The 19,266-nt window shown below is 31.7% G+C and overlaps 1 protein-coding gene across 1 annotated transcript; it reads left to right on the forward strand.

Annotated features, from left to right (window-relative positions):
• Positions 1-7,975: 7,975 nt before the first annotated feature.
• On the forward strand, positions 7,976-13,521 carry LOC126720695 (subtilisin-like protease SBT4.15). Its single transcript, XM_050423485.1, has 11 exons — positions 7,976-8,065; positions 8,171-8,310; positions 9,252-9,349; positions 9,474-9,617; positions 9,719-9,824; positions 10,126-10,633; positions 11,217-11,289; positions 11,458-11,686; positions 11,916-12,027; positions 12,115-12,328; positions 12,971-13,521. The coding sequence occupies exons 1-11, from the start codon at positions 7,976-7,978 to the stop codon at positions 13,519-13,521; spliced, it is 2,265 nt and encodes a 754-aa protein (XP_050279442.1).
• The last annotated feature ends 5,745 nt before the right edge of the window (positions 13,522-19,266 follow it).

The raw sequence follows: 19,266 nt of genomic DNA on the forward strand, positions 1-19,266 counted from the left end.
CAATTTTATCAAAAAAATTTCTATTATAACCATAATATAGCTACTCAGATTTATCACAACATGAGGAGGAAAAAAAATAGTTCAATGAAAAGATCTCATATGTCATGCAACATCAAAAGAACATGTATGGAATAGGTTAATTCAAAGCAACCCAAAAAAGATGATTCAAGGAAAAATACTCACCGTTTCATCATCCCATCTAGCAATCAAGTTCCCAACAGATATGCCCATGAGTACAGAATGTTGGCCAACAGCTTTGATGCCCCTGAAACTGAAATTCTGCATTTTGATTCAACAATGAGAAAAACAGTATGAGACCCAAGATTTAAAATTAAAAACAAATTTCATGGAAAAGTAGAGAGAGAAACCGAAATCAATACTGAACAATATCATAATTAGAACATATATAAAAGGAGGCAGAAGAGCTTTGAAGCCTACAGATGAATTGAAAAGCGATGAAGATTCAGGGTTCGAACAAATCTGACCATAGTTGCGAGGGAGATCTGGGTCGCTGCAAGATCTCTGACATTCTGACCCGCAACTGGAGATGACAGGGGACTGGAGTGGAGACAGAGAAGGCTGGCTTTTTACGGTTTGAGAGAGTGAAGAGAGAGGCAGATGACAGATTCTTATGGGTTTGAGTAAATATGAAAGTTTACGTAAAAAAAATTTAAAAAGTGACGCGTAAAAACGTGGGATCTATACTAGGCATTGTTTGAAGGAGGGAATGAAATTAAATAGAATAGAAATAAGTAAAAAGAATGGTTTTAAATATTCTTTCGTTTCTTTGTTTGGGAGTTTTAATGGAGGGAATTGAAAATTCGTTTCCTTATTTGAGAGTTTAAGTGATAGGAAATGTAATGGGTAGGAGGGAATACTCGTTCCTCTTTATTTCCTTAAAATCTCAAATTTTCATTCACTTGAAATTTGGAGGAATGAGAGGGAATGAAATTAAATTTAATAAATTTTTTACTAAAACTCCCAAAATACACCAATATATTCAACTCTTTATTTTAAAATATGGGTCTAATAGTAATATTGTTATAAAATGATTTCATTCCATTCCCTCCATGTTACTTCCAAATAAGATTACTTACATTCTATTCATTTTCATTCCTTTCCATTCCTTTATTTTAAAACATCCAATCAAGATTACTTAATTCTATTTCATTTCTTTCCCTTACTTAAATATATTCCATTCCATTCACTTAATATCATTCTATTCCATTCCATTTCATTTTCTTATGAACTCCCAAACGAAGCCTAAGAGTCTGTTTGGATACCGTTTATTGCTGAAAACTGAAAACTCTGTAGTAAAATAATTTTTAAATGTGTGAATACTGCTGTGGAACCCAGTTTTAAAGTTGGTTTTGCTAAAAAAATTATTTACGGGTCTCGTGAATAGTGCATAAGACCAACTAAAAAAACGCACGGATGCAAATATTGTATCCAAATTCACACTAAGACAAAACTTAGATGCTGTTATTTATATTTTATTCTTAAGATTTAGAATACACCGACAAAAAAATTCACATAATAAAATTTTAAAGGAAACCTAATTAATAACACATAAGTACTGTAATAAATTTTGCCCTTTACTTTAAGAGTAGTTTTAGGATCATGAATTATTTCACAAATTTCTTGTCACAACTTTGACATGGTAGACTATGAATAGTTAATTATTACATCCACAATTTTTTCTTTCACGAATCACATCCTATCATGTAACAATTATGGCAATAAGTTGTGAAAAATTTTATGTTCCTAGACTTTTTCTTACTTTAAAGCTATGGAAGTTCATGATAAAAAAACTTAAAAAGAAAATATAGGTAATGTGGAAAATTGTGGGAGCTTTACTTTAAACAAAAATTTAGAGGCATCTATGTAAATTAGATTAGGTGCAAGCTGTTTGGAATTAAACTAGCATGTGGAATGAGGCTTCTTTTTTATATTTATTTTTTATTTTAAGTTTAGTCATAATTCTTCGTTAATAAAAAAAGAAGAAGAATTTAATGAGTAACAAGATACAATTTATAAACATACATATTCTTAAAACACTTGTAGGATAATAGATTGATAGGAGAAGCCATGCGGAATGGTGATGTTTTAGGCCCTTACACTAATAGAAAGTGGTGTCACCAACTAGAAAAATATCGATATTCTCCCAATGGAATTTGGGCATGAAATGATCTTTATTTTTTGGTACAATGAAGTGGGAGAAGTGAGAAAGAATTGAAATGTGGCAACTAGTAACTGATCATTATTATTATTATTATTATTATTATTATTATTATTATTATTATTATTATTATTATTATTATTATTATTATTATTATTTCATGATGGGACTATGGATTCATGATTTTGTGGGTTTGTAGTTTTTTATTTGTGAATTTTTTAACTTTGACCAAATACTACCAATTGGAATAGTCATATCTTTAGAAATTGTGATTGAGATAATTGGGAACTACCCAAAACAATAAAAATAAATGATATGTGGTAAACTGGTAATGCCTAAATTTAAGGAATATGGATGAGAAGCTATAATAATGGTTTTATGATAGAAGTGTTTTTTTTTCTTTTTTTTCTTTTTTCCTTCAAATTCAAAATAAAGAAAATGAGATTTGATAAGGAAAAAAAAAAAAGGACAGAAACTGGTAAATCTTGTTGATAAAGTTTTTTTATTTTTTATTTTTTATTTAGAGTGAAATATGGTGATTTTTTTCTTTTTTAAGAGTTTTTCTTAAAGACCTAAGGTGGCGAAATAGTGGTCCTATTTTGTAGGCAAAGTTCTAGGTGGAGTTAGAGATATAATTTTACTATGTTGTCCTCTACTTTTGTTATGCTCAAACTTAGGGTGTAGGGGTATTTTCGAAAAACATAAAAATTTAGTTCAAAAAAGAGGATTTTATGGGAAATTTTTTTTTGATGTTATTGACCCTATTCCTAAAACATTTGTAGGATAAATCATTGGTTAATAGATGAGGTATTTTTGACCTTGATAAAAGTCCAAATCAAAGAGGGAAATCATGTTATAGATAGTTGTTGTGAAAAATGCACTCATTAACATAAGATTAAAGAAGAGAGAAGAAAAAAAGACATCAGAAATTTACATAGCACTCTCACAAAACCTAGGGTCGGCTGAACCTATAGGCGACTTAGGCGGCCGCCTAAGGCCCCCACTTGTAAGAGGGCCCCCAAGTAGTAATAATATAGTATATAATATTGTGTTCTCATCTGATTAAAAAAAAAAAAAAAAAAAAAAAAAAAAAAAAAAAAAAAAAAAAAAACATAGTATATAATATTGTGTTCTCATCTGAAGAAGAAAAAAAAAAAAACCGTTTCTCACATTTAAGTCACCATATCTTTAGGTTGCAAAAGAAAAGAGGCCCGTTTCTCATTTGAGGAGAAAAAAAAAAAAAAAAAAAAAAAAAAGGGGGCCGTTTCTCACTGAAGTGACATGAAGGCTAATGCAATCATCGTATCTTTAGCTTGCAGAAGAAAAGATCACAAAACACCCGTTTCTCATCTTGAAAAATTGCCCGTTACTTACATTGAAGTGACATGAAATCCCATCATCAAATCTTTAACTTGCAGAAGAAAAGATTACAAAAAGCAATAATCTTTAGCTTGTAGAAGAAAATATTACAAAAGGCAAAAAGAAGAAAAAAATCGCCCACTCTCTGACTCTCTCCAGTCTCCATCTTGATTCAAAAAAACAAAAAAATCTTTTTTGTTGTTGACTTACTCATCAATTGGTGTTGGCAACAGACTTGATGTGTTCACAGATTTTCATTTCAGGTTCATTTTTTGTTTTCTCCTCCTTTGCCTCTTTCGTCTTCTTCATAGTTTGCTGGTTTTTTTTTTTTTTTTTTTTTTTTGGTTGAAGAGGAGTTTGCTCAACTCTGCTATTGCTCATTGCTGCTGAGTAAAGAGCACAAGCAGTTGCAGCAAGAGAACAAACACAGAGACTAAAGGATTTGCCTTTACAAAAAGTGAAAAAGAGAAATAGATTTCTCTAGAAGGATGATCCGGACCCTTAAGATATCTCTAGAAGCATCATCCGGACCCTTGATTTCACTTTACAAAAAGTGAAAAAGAGCTTCAGTGGCTGTGGCTTCTGGAGAAAGCCTTACACGTTTTGCCTTTTGCTTTTTGATTTTTGATTTTTTTTTTTTTTTAAGAAATCAGACTTTTTTAGTGTGATGCCGTGATGAACTTTTAGTATTAGTGAATGAGTGAAATGAGTTCTACATATTTCGTTAGTGAAGAGTATTGATAACAAAATTATAAATTTAGAATAATTTATTTTGTATTAATATTAATTTTAATTTTTTTGTGCAGGTTTAAAGTGTAAAGTGATCATATTAAGTAAAGCTACAATTGTGCTTTTTATAAACCAGGTTCTATTGTTTTATACGTTAAATTTATATTATTCTAGTTAAATTGTAATTTTTTTTATTATTATAGATTGTATTTCATTTATTCGTAAATATTTTTTAATTACAAATGTCTACTAGAAAATATCCATCCGGATATGAAAAAATAAAAAAGAAAAGACAAAGAGAAGAACTAATTGAATCTCAAAAGGAAGCTATGGAGGAATTTATTACTAGTAAAAAACAAAATCTTGCGGAAAATTTGAGTGAAAGTTTCATAAATGAAGAAGAAATTCATCAAAAAGAGTTAGAAGATAATGAAAATATACAACAAAATGATAATAATGAAGGTGGTCATGATAATGTTCAAACATGTAATGTCACCATTCTTGATAATGAAGCTCAAAATAATTTAGAGGAGAGTGAAAATATTAATGATCAACCTAATTATATTCCTACAAATATTTTTGATCCAAGTCAATGGAAAACTATTGATATAAAATTAAGAGATTTGTTAGTAGAAAATGGTCCAATAAGAGTTGATGATCTAAACTTTCCTATAGATAAGAACTCTAGACATTTTTCTACTACGCATTATATTCGAAAATTACCAAATGGAGAGAAACATGATAGAAAATGGTTAGTGTATTCAAAAGACCTAGATAAAGTATTTTGTTTTTGTTGCAAGTTGTTTAATTCAAAATCTAATACAAATCAACTAGCTAATGGAGGAACTAAGGATTGGAAAAATATTAGTTCTATTCTTAAAAATCACGAAACAACTAATGAGCATATTACTAATATGAATACTTGGATTGATTTAGAACTAAGATTATTGAAGAATAAAACAATTGATAAAAATGTCCAAGAACAAATTAAGAAAGAGAAAGATCATTGGAAAAAAGTGTTATTAAGAATAATAGCGGTGGTAAAAAATCTTGGTAAAAATAATTTGGCATTCCGAGGAAAAAACGAAAAGATCTATCAAGAAAATAACAGAAATTTTTTAAGTATAATTGAAATGATTGCAGAATTTGATCCAATAATGCAAGAATATGTTCAACGTATTCAAAATGGTGCAATCCATAATCATTATCTTGGACATAATATACAAAATGAAGTGATACAATTATTAGCAAATGAAATTAAAAGTAAAATTATAAAAAAGATTAAAGAAGCAAAATACTTTTCAATTATACTTGATTGTACCCCTAATGTAAGTCATCAAGAACAAATGACTCTCATACTAAGATGTGTGGATATTTCAATAAGTCCGATAAAAATAGACGAACATTTTTTGGAATTTTTAAAGGTAGATGATACTTCTAGAAAAGGTCTTTTCAATGAAATTATAAATGCAATAAAAAATCTTGAACTTGATATTAATGATGTACGTGGACAAGGATATGATAATGGGTCTAATATGAAAGGGAAAAAACAAGGGGTACAAAAAAGAATTCTTGATATAAATCCTAAAGCATTTTACACACCATGTGGTTGTCATAATCTCAACCTTGTCCTATGTGACATGGCTAATTCTTGTCCTAAAACTATTTCTTTTTTTGGAGTAGTACAACGAATATACACACTATTTTCTTCTTCCACAAAACGATGGGAAATTTTACAAGATAATGTGACAGGTTTAACTCTTAAGCCATTGTCACAAACACGTTGGTAAAGTCGAATTGAAAGTGTGAAAGCAATAAAATTTCAAGTTCTAGAAATAAGAGATGCTTTGTTACAATTGGCAAAAACAAGTGAAGATCCCAAAACAAAAAGTGAAGCTGATTGTTTAGCAACATATGAGATTGAAAGTTTTGAGTTTTTGCTATCTGTGACTATTTGGTATGATATATTATTTGCTATTAACTCTGTTAGTAAAAATTTACAATCGAAAGACATGCATATTGATATTGCTATAGATCAATTAAAAGGTCTCATGTCTTTTTTAAAAAAATATAAAGGAGCTGGATTTACATCTGCTATGAATTCATCTAAAGAAATTGCAAGCAAAATGGAAACAGAGCCTATATTTCGTGAAAAACGTATAATTCGTAGGAAGAAACAATTTGATGAGAATGTCAATGATAAGACAACACAATCCGCCGAAGAATATTTTAGAATTAATTATTTTTTATATATAGTAGATCAAGCTATTTTTTCAATTGAAAGTAGGTTTGAACAATTTCAAATATATGAAAATATTTTTGGTTTTTTATTTAATTTTGAAAAACTAAAATCACTAGATAATGATAGTTTGAAAAAAAAATTGTCTTAATCTTGAATGTTTTCTCACACATGAAACTTATTCTGATATTGATGGCTTAGATTTATATTCAGAACTAAAAGTTTTAAAAGAAGTTTTGCAAATAAATGATAACTCTCCAATTAATGTACTAAATTATATAAAGAGGCTAGAATCTTTTCCAAATACATGTATTGCTTTCAGAATATTACTAACTATACCTATTACAGTTGCTTCCGCAGAAAGAAGTTTTTCAAAATTAAAATTAATAAAATCATATTTAAGATCAACTATGTCACAAGAAAGATTAAGTGGATTAGCTATATTATCAATTGAAAAAGAAATGTTAGTGGAACTTGAATGCAAAAATTTAATTAGTAATTTTGCCTCTCAAAAAGCAAGAAAAATAAATTTTAATTGAAAAAATATATATTAATTTATAATAAAAGGCCCCGTTTAAAACTTTCGCCTAAGGCCCCCAAATTCGTTGAGCCGGCCCTGACAAAACCTAAGCCCCAAATACATCATACACCTTGGCTCTCTCACAAAGAATAGAGCACCTATTGTGTTTGCACTAGTCTTGTACTATTTCTCCTATTCAGTTTACCCTCTCTCTAAGATACAATAAACTGAATACAAAAGAATCTATGCATATATATATATATATATATATATATACACACACACTAGCATAGGTCGGATACTATAAGTCCTAAACCAAGTAGGACCTGGTTTTCTAGTGCATATCATACATTGCCAAAGTAGAGTCCTATTACTACTAGGACTATGCAAACTTACTTTGACCAAATACATGCCACCGACTCAACAATAGTATAGATAGATTTCAGGGAAAAAATCGAGCCATCATAATATCCTAATAACAAACGGTTAGTTTAGGAGTTAGTTTTAACACTAAATTTAGTTATATAAATGACAGACTCTTAATTTATACATTTTTTTAAAAAAAAAAAAATTGAGGAATTGTACATTGTTTAATTAATTAAATACAGAAGAAAATTCTCTAAGAAAAATTTCAATACAGAACAAATTTTCAGTCTTTAGTCTCTGTTTTAACAGCTAAAAAGGCTAATAAGGAAACCGTTTGTAACTAATTATAGTGAAGTTACATCTAAACACCTTTGCTTTCAATTGGTCTATGCAATAATCTAACCGAAAATTGGAAAAAGTCAAAGATTGCATTTTAGCACGAAAATTTCCACCAAATTAAGAAACACACATAAGAAAAACTAGGAATATTTTAAGAAAAAATCTGACTATAAATATAGGAGCAAGAGAGAAAGGAAGAGCAGTATTGAAAGCCGGAGAAGAGCAGTATCGCATGCAATCAAAAATGGTTCGAACTTTTATGATCACCCTCTTCCTTTTGGCTACGCAGTTTCATTGGTCATTCACTCATGGTTCTGGTGACACATTTAGAAAGGTGAATATATTTTTATAATTTGTATGAACATATTTATTAAGTATATTATATAAATTTTATAATTTCCATTCACTAATCATAAATTTATTTTTCATTATCACATAGGCTTACATTGTGTATATGGGAGAGACACCGCGGTCAAGAACCAGCGCTACTGCTACTGGAGAGGGAGAGGGAGAGGGACTGCGGTCAAAAACCAGTGCTGCTGATCTTCAACACAACGTCCTTTCTTCAGTAATTCAAGAGTGAGTTGGATGACTAAATATCTAAATATTGCTAGGATTAGCTCAACACTATAGGCAATTAAGGTAGTGACCTAAAGGCTTCAAATTAAAAAAAGCCCCCTTCATTACCCAGTAGAATATATTCAGTTAAGATATTCCTACCTTTCCAAAAAAAATAAAAATCAAGGCCCCAAAAATGGACTCAATTAATAAAAGTTAATTTTTAAAACTCTCCCATATTAAGAAAAATTTTGAAATAAAATTATATAAAAATAAATTAATATTATTTTAATTAATATTTAAATATATAAAAAAAAAAGCCACTTAAAATCTTGGCCTTAGGCACAAACACATTGCTGTCCCTACACATTGCATGCTTACATCTACACATATTCAATTTTAAACAATACTTGTTTTCCTTTTATTTCTTACAGGAAATAGTTCTTTTTTTGGGTTGTAATTTATACATGGAATAGTTCATATAGAAATTTATAAATAAAATATAGAGAAAAGAAAAGAAAGAAAACATTAGCGTTTCAGCTTGACAGCCTACATCTACGAGACCAGAGCTCAAAATACTACATTTTCTCATACACCTTTCATGATGGTACATTACAATAATGGAATCTAATCCCATGATTTTTTCTAGCAATCAAACCCTTGATTTGTTGACTAGTCCCAAGATTTTCTATAGAAATCAATGTCTTGATTTGGTTTTCATTTTTATGGAAAATAAATTGTGTAGAGTATAATCCATACATGGGTCAAAGATTTAGTGGTGGGGGATGGTTCCATAATTGTTAGCAACCGATCAATATGTATAGCATTAGGCTTTTCTATGCATATAAAATTAGTTTTTAGGGAATAATCCATATCTATAATATAATATGACATTACAGCGCATGCAACATATTGCAACATTTGGGTACACAATTAAACCATCGAGTATTGTCGTTTTACAGTGCTAGTACTGCCCAACAGTCCAAAATACATAGCTACACGAAGAGTTTTAATGCATTTGCAGCAAAGCTATTGCCAGATGAAGTTCAAAAACTACGAGGTGCACCGTGCACACTAAAAACATCATGTTACAAAATATATATATATATATATATATATATATATATTCCCTCTTGGGGGTGGTTGTCTTATGTAATTTATATACATATATGCATCCTTTACAGAGAACGAAAATGTGGTGTCAGTATTTCCTAGTAGAATACGGAAACTTCATACAACAAGATCATGGGATATCTTAAGAATGCCTCAAACATTGAAGAGAAATCATCAAATTGAAAGTAATATTATTGTTGGTGTATTAGACTCAGGTAATAAATTAAGACTTCTCAAAGAGCTTTGACTTTATCCTTATTACATGGAATAGTTTTGATAAATTTCATAATCTTTCCTTTTTCCTCTTATTTTTTAGGAATTTATATGGATGCTCCAAGTTTTAACGACAATGGACTAGGACCTCCTCCATCAAAATGGAAGGGTAGATGCCAAGTAGCAGGCAACTTCACTGGTTGCAACAAGTAAACGATCTCAATCTTTCTCCTCAATTGTGGCCAATCACAAAATATTTTGACTAGTGACACAATATTTGAATTTACAACCTTCTTTTTCACAATGGTTAATATGGTGGTGCACAATAAAAAGTATGTCTAATAGATCCAGATGAAAGTGATATTATTCTAATCATTGCAGATTATACCAACAATTTAAAAAAAAAAAAAGTTTTTAACATTACTCAAGATGAAATTGAATTTTAAATAATACTTCTCTACATGCATGGAGCTCTCATTTAATTTCCAAGCTATTCACCATTTTATGCAGCAAGGTAATAGGTGCAGTGTTCTACAACAACGACCCCGCCACACGCCATCCAAATCCATCCCCACAAGATGAAGAAGGCCACGGCTCTCACACTTCATCCACCATAGCAGGTGCCTCAATAGCAGGCGCAAGCTTATATGGTTTAGCCCAAGGCACAGCTCGAGGTGGGGTTCCATCAGCACGCATTGCAATGTACAAGGTGTGTTGGCCCAAAGGTTGCAGTGATATAGACCTTTTGGCTGCAATGGATGATGCCATTGATGATGGAGTTGACGTGCTATCAATATCTATCAGTGGGGAATCAAATAGCTTCTTTGACAATTCCTTTGCAATTGGTTCCTTTCATGCAATGAAGAAGGGAATTTTCACAGCATGTTCAGCGGGGAATAGCGGCCCAGATTTGTATACAGTGCAAAACACAGCTCCTTGGATAATGACTGTTGGTGCTTCTGGCTTAGATAGGCAGTTTTTGACTCCAGTTAAAGTTGGAAATGGAATAGAAACTACTGTAAGTCTCTCCATTCTATTCGGGACGGTGTACAAAGTTTTGCTACTGTTAAAATTTTAAATGATATAGGACTAGATTTATATAATATGAAAATATTTCATAATGGAGATGATCCTAAAGCAACTTGTGGTATTAAATATGATGGCCTTTCTTAGTAAAGGAGTGCTTCTGTCTAAGAACATGATTTTTTTCCATTTCACTGGAAATGGATGGAATTCATTTTATAGTTAAAATTAAAATTTTTTTTTTTTATCTAACCATGTATAAAGTTACAAGATTTAAAACATTTTAAATGAAGATGATCGTATATAAAACAACTTGTCTCATTTTGAATGTCACAATGTTTAGTAAAGGAGCGCTCCTTTTTTTTTTTTTTTGATAAAGTTAGTAAAGGAGTGCTTAGTGTATATGTGTGTGAAGCTCCCTCCTGGAGACTTAAACCTTGGCCCTTGCCCACCACACCCCATATAAGCACTTATACTTGTGGAGTGACCACCACACCAAGGGTGCGCAGTGGTAAACATGATGCCTTTTCATTTCATTTGATCATAATCATTATATTTACTAGTGCATTGAATAACAGGGACTTTCCATCAACACATTTTCACCAAACAAGAAGATGTACCCTCTAACCACCGCGGCAATAGCAGCCAATAGTACTTTATCGAAAGATTCCACTCCCTGGTAATTAGAGTGCATTTTCTACTTCAATATTTTCTATTTCATGATTTATATATTCAGACTATTAATATTAGTAGCACAGTTCAAAAAAAAAAATATATATATATATATATATATATATTAGTAGCACTAATCAACTAAAGAATTGGGCAGGTTTTGTGATGAAGGGAGTCTTGATCGGGAAAAGGTCAATGGGAAGATTGTGCTATGCCAAGGAGGAGCAAGACTTAGTTACATTAAGAGTTTGGGTGGGATCGGGGCGATTGTATCTCTCCAAAAGAAGAGAGATACGAGCTTTATATCTGCTATCCCTGCTACCTATGTTGATTCTATTTTTGGTCACAAAATTCTTGCATATGTCAACTCAACCAAGTAAGTAAGAGGAATCAAATTTGTTATACAAAATGCCCCCCATAATGGGCTAGGAGAGTTGTTATTGATTAGATTTTTCCTTTTTCTTTTTGTTGTGACCAATTTAGAGTATATTTCTATATATACCTTATTTGGGGTTCATTATAACAGGTAAGTTTTCTATTAATTAAAATATTACTTGATATATTAACATTCTTTATGTTTTTTTTTTCATTGGTAAAATTTTCAGATTCCCTCAGGCTGTCATATACAAGTCCAAAACAGCACCCAATGCTGCGGCACCCTTTCTGGCTTCCTTTTCATCTCGAGGTCCGGCCATGCTCTCTCGCACATTACTTAAGGTAACCTTTTGCAATGATTGCCAATCATTCTAGGCATAAATTTGTGTACTTTTTTTTTTAATGTTTTAAATTATGTTTAATTTGCAGCCGGATGTTGTGGCACCTGGGGTAAATATACTAGCTGCTTACACTAAACTTTCATCAATGACTGGAACTCTTGGCGACGATCGGTTTGATGTGTATACTTTAATGTCTGGAACTTCAATGTCTTGCCCTCATGTGGCTGGAGCCGCTGCCTACATCAAAACATTCCACCCCAACTGGTCTCCTTCTGCAATCAAATCGGCCCTAATGACAACTGGTTAGTCTCCTGAAATTCTCCCATTTTAACTCATGATATGTTAAATATTAGTTCCATTTTACAAGATCCACCATTTGAATGGAGTCAATAAGAGGTCGTTAGTGTTTATTTCAAATTCTCCAAGGCCATCACATTGCTAATGGTTTACCAACAATGTGGTTAATATGTCAATTGGTTTAGAATAAATATTAGTCATGTTAATATGTATACAATATCACACGACAATCTGTTAATTGTTTGATTCAAAAATAAAATCTTAACTATGAAATAGAATTTCTCCATGATTAATGGAGAGGAGTACTTTCTAATAAGAAATGTTTGATATCTATTTTATGAGTAATGTTAGAGATACCACAATTTTTATTAAATAACCCTTACATTAAACCGAAGCGTCATTATCCACAAAATAGTAATTTAAATATTTATTTATTAGTTATTAAAGTTGCACCAATGAAATTCATATTGTCACTTTAGTTTGTAAACCTCTGTTAGTAAGGTTTGTAATAATCTTAACATTTGTCTTCCTTCTATATAAACACATTGATCAAGATATTATCTCATATTTCCATAAAATAACTTTTATAATATGAAAAATTAGTATTCTTCATGAGTGTTATATTTTGCTTCTTGATTAATGATCAGCATCTGAATTGAGAATCAAGGCTGCTGTTGCTGAGTTAGGCTATGGTGCTGGCCAGATTGACCCTGTTAGCGCACTGCACCCCGGTTTGATCTATGACCTGTCAAAGCTTGACTACATCCGCTTCCTATGCGAAGAGGGCTACAGTGGGACAACTCTACGCTTGTTCACTGAAGATAACACCGATTGTGCAAGTGTCCCTAACATTGGAGGACATGATTCCCTAAATTACCCATCCATGTATTATCAATTTCAAAACCCTAACACTAGTATAAACATCGTCTTTCATAGGACAGTTACAAATGTGGGCCTTAAAAATTCCATATACAAGGCAACTGTCAAGGCGCCGAGGAATCTCAAGGTCTCTGTTATTCCGAACGTACTAGCTTTTAGTCAACTTAATGAGAAAAAATCTTTCAACGTTACGATACAGGGGCCACCATTGTTGCTCCAAACTAACCAAATTACCCATTTATCAGCATCATTGGAATGGAGTGACACTAAACATAGAGTCAGGAGTCCCATATTCGTTACTCTGGCACAACAGATGTAGGTGACATTTCTTAGGCCTAATGTCTAATAATGCAGCTGTTCTGCATCCCCCACACCCCTCCCCCCCCCCCCCCCCAAAAAAAGTCATTTGTTGTTTGTTATTTAATGGTTTCTATTTCAATGTAAAAGAAATAAATATATTTAGACAATGTTTAGCTACAAAACTAAATATTTAAAATCTGACCATTGGATTGCATGTCCTTTACGCTCTTAATACACATGTCAAAATTTGTGTCTATCATATATTATTTACTATATAATCTATAAACTTATATTTATGCAGTTTTTGTAATATACCATTTTGTTGTAATATATAAACTAATTGAACAAAGACACTAATTAAATGGCCAGATACATGTCAATGATGATGACTCTAACCTTGTTTAAAATTTTATGACAAAAGAGTGTTACAAGGAGCGCTCATTAGGTAGCTAGATAGAGCACTAAAAGCAAGAGATTTAATTAATTATCTCTTACAAACTACTCCACAGCTGTTCATCCCAATAGAGCAAATTTAAATTGCCATAATGGCATAACAACTTCCATCATTACCTTACTCACATAGCTGCTCACATAAGTTTGGTACAAAACACCATAACAACTTCCATCATTACCTTACTCACACAGTTGCTCGCATAAGTTTGGCACAAAACACCTTTAACTTGGCGACTCAATGCATAAAACTTGAAGCCTTGAAGCCAAAGTCCATATGAGCAAAGAAATTCCCTTATGTGATCCCATAATTATGAACACGTGAATCTTTCTTGGTTATAGGCATGACTGTTACTTGATATTTCCCTTCAACCTCAACTTCTATCAAGTTAGTGTCATGAAGCCATTGCAACACTTGGTGGTGTCATGGACTAATGTAGGCCAAGACCTACAAAATAGGCTAAATCAAAATTTTAATCTAATGATAGGATAAATAGTTTCGGGATGCCACTAAACTGAAGGTAGCGGATGTTACTCAATACTACTAATCATGAATGTCACTCAACATGACCAAGTCACACACTTGATTGTTGGGAGGAATCACTCAACTCGGATACTTGCAAATAATTTTTTGAATAGAAACCTTTTCTTTTTTTTTTTTGGGAATAGAAACTTTTTTTTTCCTTCTGATTTCTTATTGATAATTATAGGTGAATACATTGCATGTGAAATAAATGCTTTCAACTAAATGCTTGACAACTTTCAATACAGATGACAACTCTTTAGACTAACTTCACATCACTCTATGATCAAATTTATTAGGTTAGAACAACTACTAACAAGACTTATAATTAATTTTGACTAAATAATAAAGATAAATAAAAGACAAATGGGCTTATAAATAAATGATACATATCACCTATGTGACTGCCGCATAAGTTGCCACTTTGTTCCTACATCATTCTCCCCTTCTTGAAAAAGAACTCGATCTCAAGTTTGACTTAAGAATTAATCTTCCCTCGATCTTTTGGATGTCCAATCATTCCTTTCCATTCCTTTTTCTTTAGCAATACAAGTAAAGCCAACATGCTACTAATCATTCTTTTCTCATTCATGATAAACATTGTTGAACAAATTTTGATTGTAATTTGTTTTGCCAAAGTGTAGCACATGAAGCCAATGCTACAAACAAATCAGCATACTCACCCATTAATCCAAGATTTTCGTCTTCACAAAATTGTTGTGGCTTTGTCCTTGTGAGTGTTGAACCCATTTTTATTACTTCACGTTGCACAAAAGCTTCCCAAATAACATCACCCATATTTTCCAGATGAGGAGCATTAGTTTCCATTGATGGACTAAGATCAACATCAAGTTTACCATTAAGAAATAAATATTTGTCAATTCCAAGAAAATCAACATGTGGATTTTGCTCCTTAAGAGATAATTTCTTTATATCCAAATCTTCTACGACTAGAGGAATAAATCTTACCTCTAAATAGTTTTCTTCTGTAAAATCTCATCATCATCATCATCCACAACTTGACTACTCATACACAATTCACAATTTTCATCAAGGTACTTGTCTAAGATTGGTGGAGAATTCCAATTTATGATAGTATCTTCTTTATAGAACTCTTTACCATCTATAAATATATTTGAAACAAAAGAATCCATGTAGGATGAACTCGCAATGGCAGATCTGAAATAGAACCTGAAGATGTTGAATGGTAATCATTAGAATCATACTCCTTGCAAAACTTTGCTTGTCTACTCCCACTTAGTGCCTTCACCATCAAGTTTATGTGTTCACAATTGAAACCTAGGAAAAGGTGGTCATTGGAGTCGTCCCAAATTAATTTATTCTTGGCCCCAATGAAGAGAGTGTGGGTGTCAAAGAGAATTCCTAGAAATTAGATTTAGACTCAAGTGAAATCCTGATTCATGTTTTAATTTCTTTTTCCAAAGGAGTGTGCACTGATATGGAGGTTAGAATAAAAAATAATACAGAAGTCTTTGGCCTCTTTTGCTATGGAAGTTCCATCTCCACCAACAAATCGTGGATCTTGGCACACGGCGCCATGTGACAATTTTTTCTCACATTTGGTGGTTCCCTTACTTTCTTTTTCTCACATTTGATGGTTCCATCCTCACATTGTGCGGTTCCAACATCACATATGATAGTTCTTTTGTCACATGGGGTGGTTCCTTACTTTTTTCTCACACTTGATGGTTCCATCCTCATATTGTGCAGTTCCAACATCACATGTGACAGTTCTTTTCTCACATTTGGTGGTTCCCTTTTTTTTTCTCACATTTGACGGTCTCATCCTCACATTGTGCAGTTCCAACATCACATGTGACAGTTCTTTTGTCACATTTAGTGGTTCCCTTACTTTTTTCTCATATTTGATGATTCCATTGTCACATTAAGCAGTACCAACATCGCATTTGACTCTATTTTCGTCATATTCAATGGTACCCTATTTTTTATTCTCAAATTTGACAGTTCCATTATTAAATTTGGTAGTACCAACATTACTTCTAACTGTACTTTTGTCACATTTGATTATTCTCTTATTTTTACTCACATTTGAAATACCCTTAGAACCTAAAAAATGATTGAAATACCCCCCAAAACCTAAAAAAAGACTAAAATACCCTTATAACTAAAAAAATGACCAAAATGACCCTAAAACCTAAAAAATCCGTAGAACTTAAAAAATGATCAAAATACCCATAGAACCTAAAAAATGACCAAATAACCCTGAAACCTAGAAAATGACTCAAATAACCCTGAAATCTAAGATAAAGACTAAAATACCCTTTTAACCTAAAAATGACCATAATGCCCCAGAAACCTAAAAAAATTACTGAAATACCCTTGAAACCTAAAAAATTACCAAAATGACCTCATAACCTAAAAAATTATTGAAATACGCTTAGAACCTAAAAAATGACCGTTATGCCCCCAAAACCTAAATAATTACCGAAATATACTTGAAACCTTAAAAATGATTGAAGGATCCTTGAAATATAAAAATGACCAAAATACCTCCTGAAACCTCTATTTGCAAGACCAAAACGACAATACAAATTTTATACAACCACTTTATTTGCTTGATTTGAAACCCATTGATTTTAAAATTAATGGATTTAAAAACCTTGATTTGAAATCTATTGATTTTTAAATTTCTTGTTTGGGTCTTTTTATACAATGAAGGGTTTGAAATTCCATTGTTTGGATGTCTAAATTTGGATTTAAGATCAATAAACTATTTTTTCCAATTATTATTTTCTTAAACTTTTTACATTTTAATTTTAGTAACATTTTTTAATAAATACATAAGGTAATGAAAAGGCCATTGATAATTCAATTGACAAGATGATGACTAAAAATTTGTCATCATAACCAACTAAAAAAATGTCTTGCCAACTATTGGCAACTAAAATATTTTATTTCAATAGAAAGAGAGAACCCTAATGCATGAGTTTTTCCAAAACATTTAAAATCTCAAACTAAAAATTTTATTTTGAAGTTCTTAACTGCAAAAAAGTTATATATCAAGGGAGACGATAAAGTATCCAAAATATGTGTCTTTTACACAAATTTAAAAGAACATACTAGCACTCAAAACATGTGTCATCATCAAGTTACTCCTGTCATGTTTTGAGATTCAAAACATCAAACAAAATTTATAGGCTTTATGTAATACAAATTTCAATTCTTTTTTTTTTTTTTGAAAAAAAAATTACAAATTTCCCTACAACGAGAACATCAAACAAAAATCCAAGTCCACTTTCTTCGTCACTGCTTCTTTGAAGAATTCCATCATTCAATTCAATTAGGAAGCTTATATTTTCCTCATTTTCACATACCATCATTTGAAACATACCAGTATATATGACCTCTAATTCCTTGGCCTTTTTGTGATATTTTTTTCTTCTCTTTATCATTCAACTTCTCTTGTCCTTGTCTTGCATCACCACCTCCTTTTTCTGTTTTATTGATGAATTAATGAGTTTTTTATTGACTAAGAAATCAACCAAAATACACGGAAAAACAACCAAGCCATAGCAAAACTAAGACTGGCCTCTGTAAAAAGAAGTTTATAATAGACCCACTACAACAAAACAGTAGGCTATGACTGCTTACTCCCCTTAACAATGTGCCATGATCTCAACAAATCAAGCTAAAACTGGCCACTCCTAAAACTCAATCTACAACAAAATTTATACATTAACATCATCAAGATATTACAACTTTTTAACACAACAGCAACATGTCACAATTGAGTAGTGAAACAATAGATCCTCCAGGCTTCGACAATAATAGAGCACCACAAGATATCCAGCAATACCAAGCTTTCAATAATTCTCCATCATAGGATAGATCAGTCACTAGTTTGATAATGTAGTATGCATTTCAAATTTGAGTCCCCATTAATAGGAAAGGATATGATTAAGCATTCAGTCACAACTGCAAAGTTTGCTCTTTAGTCTCCCTTGAACATCCTTCTTTATAATGCAAATAAGTTGATCTTCGGTGTATACCTTCCTAGAAAATATAATAGAATTTCTTTGCTTCCATACATGATAAACAGTAGCCCACAAAGCTAGTTTCAAAGGGTTGTTCTTAAGCCTTTTCCTTTAAGATTATTTCTCCCTAACTCATACTATCCTGCCAATCAATCTTAGCAAAAGATACTAGAAACAAGTTAATTATAAATTCCCAGACCCTCTTGGTAAAAGAAGAACCAAAAAATAAATGGCCCCTGAACTCAAATACCAGAGTTGCAGAAAACACACAAACCATCCACTGGAACTTGGAAGACCTCGTTGCAAAATTCTAGCTTTGGTTGAAAGCTTACTAAGAATAACTATCCAACCAACAAATGAATGTTTGGGAATGGCCAAGTTAAACCACAGTAAATGCCACCATTCCATATTACTACCTCTGCTCCTAATTTCATTTCAAATACCAGCACAATCAAATTTATAAGAACCAACCCATAAAGCTCTGTCTTGCTCGTGAGTTTAACTAACAAATGCTTACTTTGGATATTCACTAAGTGGTCTAATTTGGCAAAGCAATGAAACAACACATACCCATATACACATGCTACTTCAAAAGAACAAACAATCACAAACACTAGAAACCCACACACTCCTATAAGCGAAAGTTTACAATAATAATAATAAAAAATAAATAAAACATAACAAATGAATATTGATATTGTTAATCAACTCATATAACAAATCATGGAGAAGATTAAAGATTCCTCCCCCCCCCCCCCCACCCACCCCATACCCA

The sequence above is a fragment of the Quercus robur genome, chromosome 1, assembly GCF_932294415.1.
Source record: "Quercus robur chromosome 1, dhQueRobu3.1, whole genome shotgun sequence".
Classification (NCBI taxonomy): Eukaryota; Viridiplantae; Streptophyta; class Magnoliopsida; order Fagales; family Fagaceae; genus Quercus; species Quercus robur.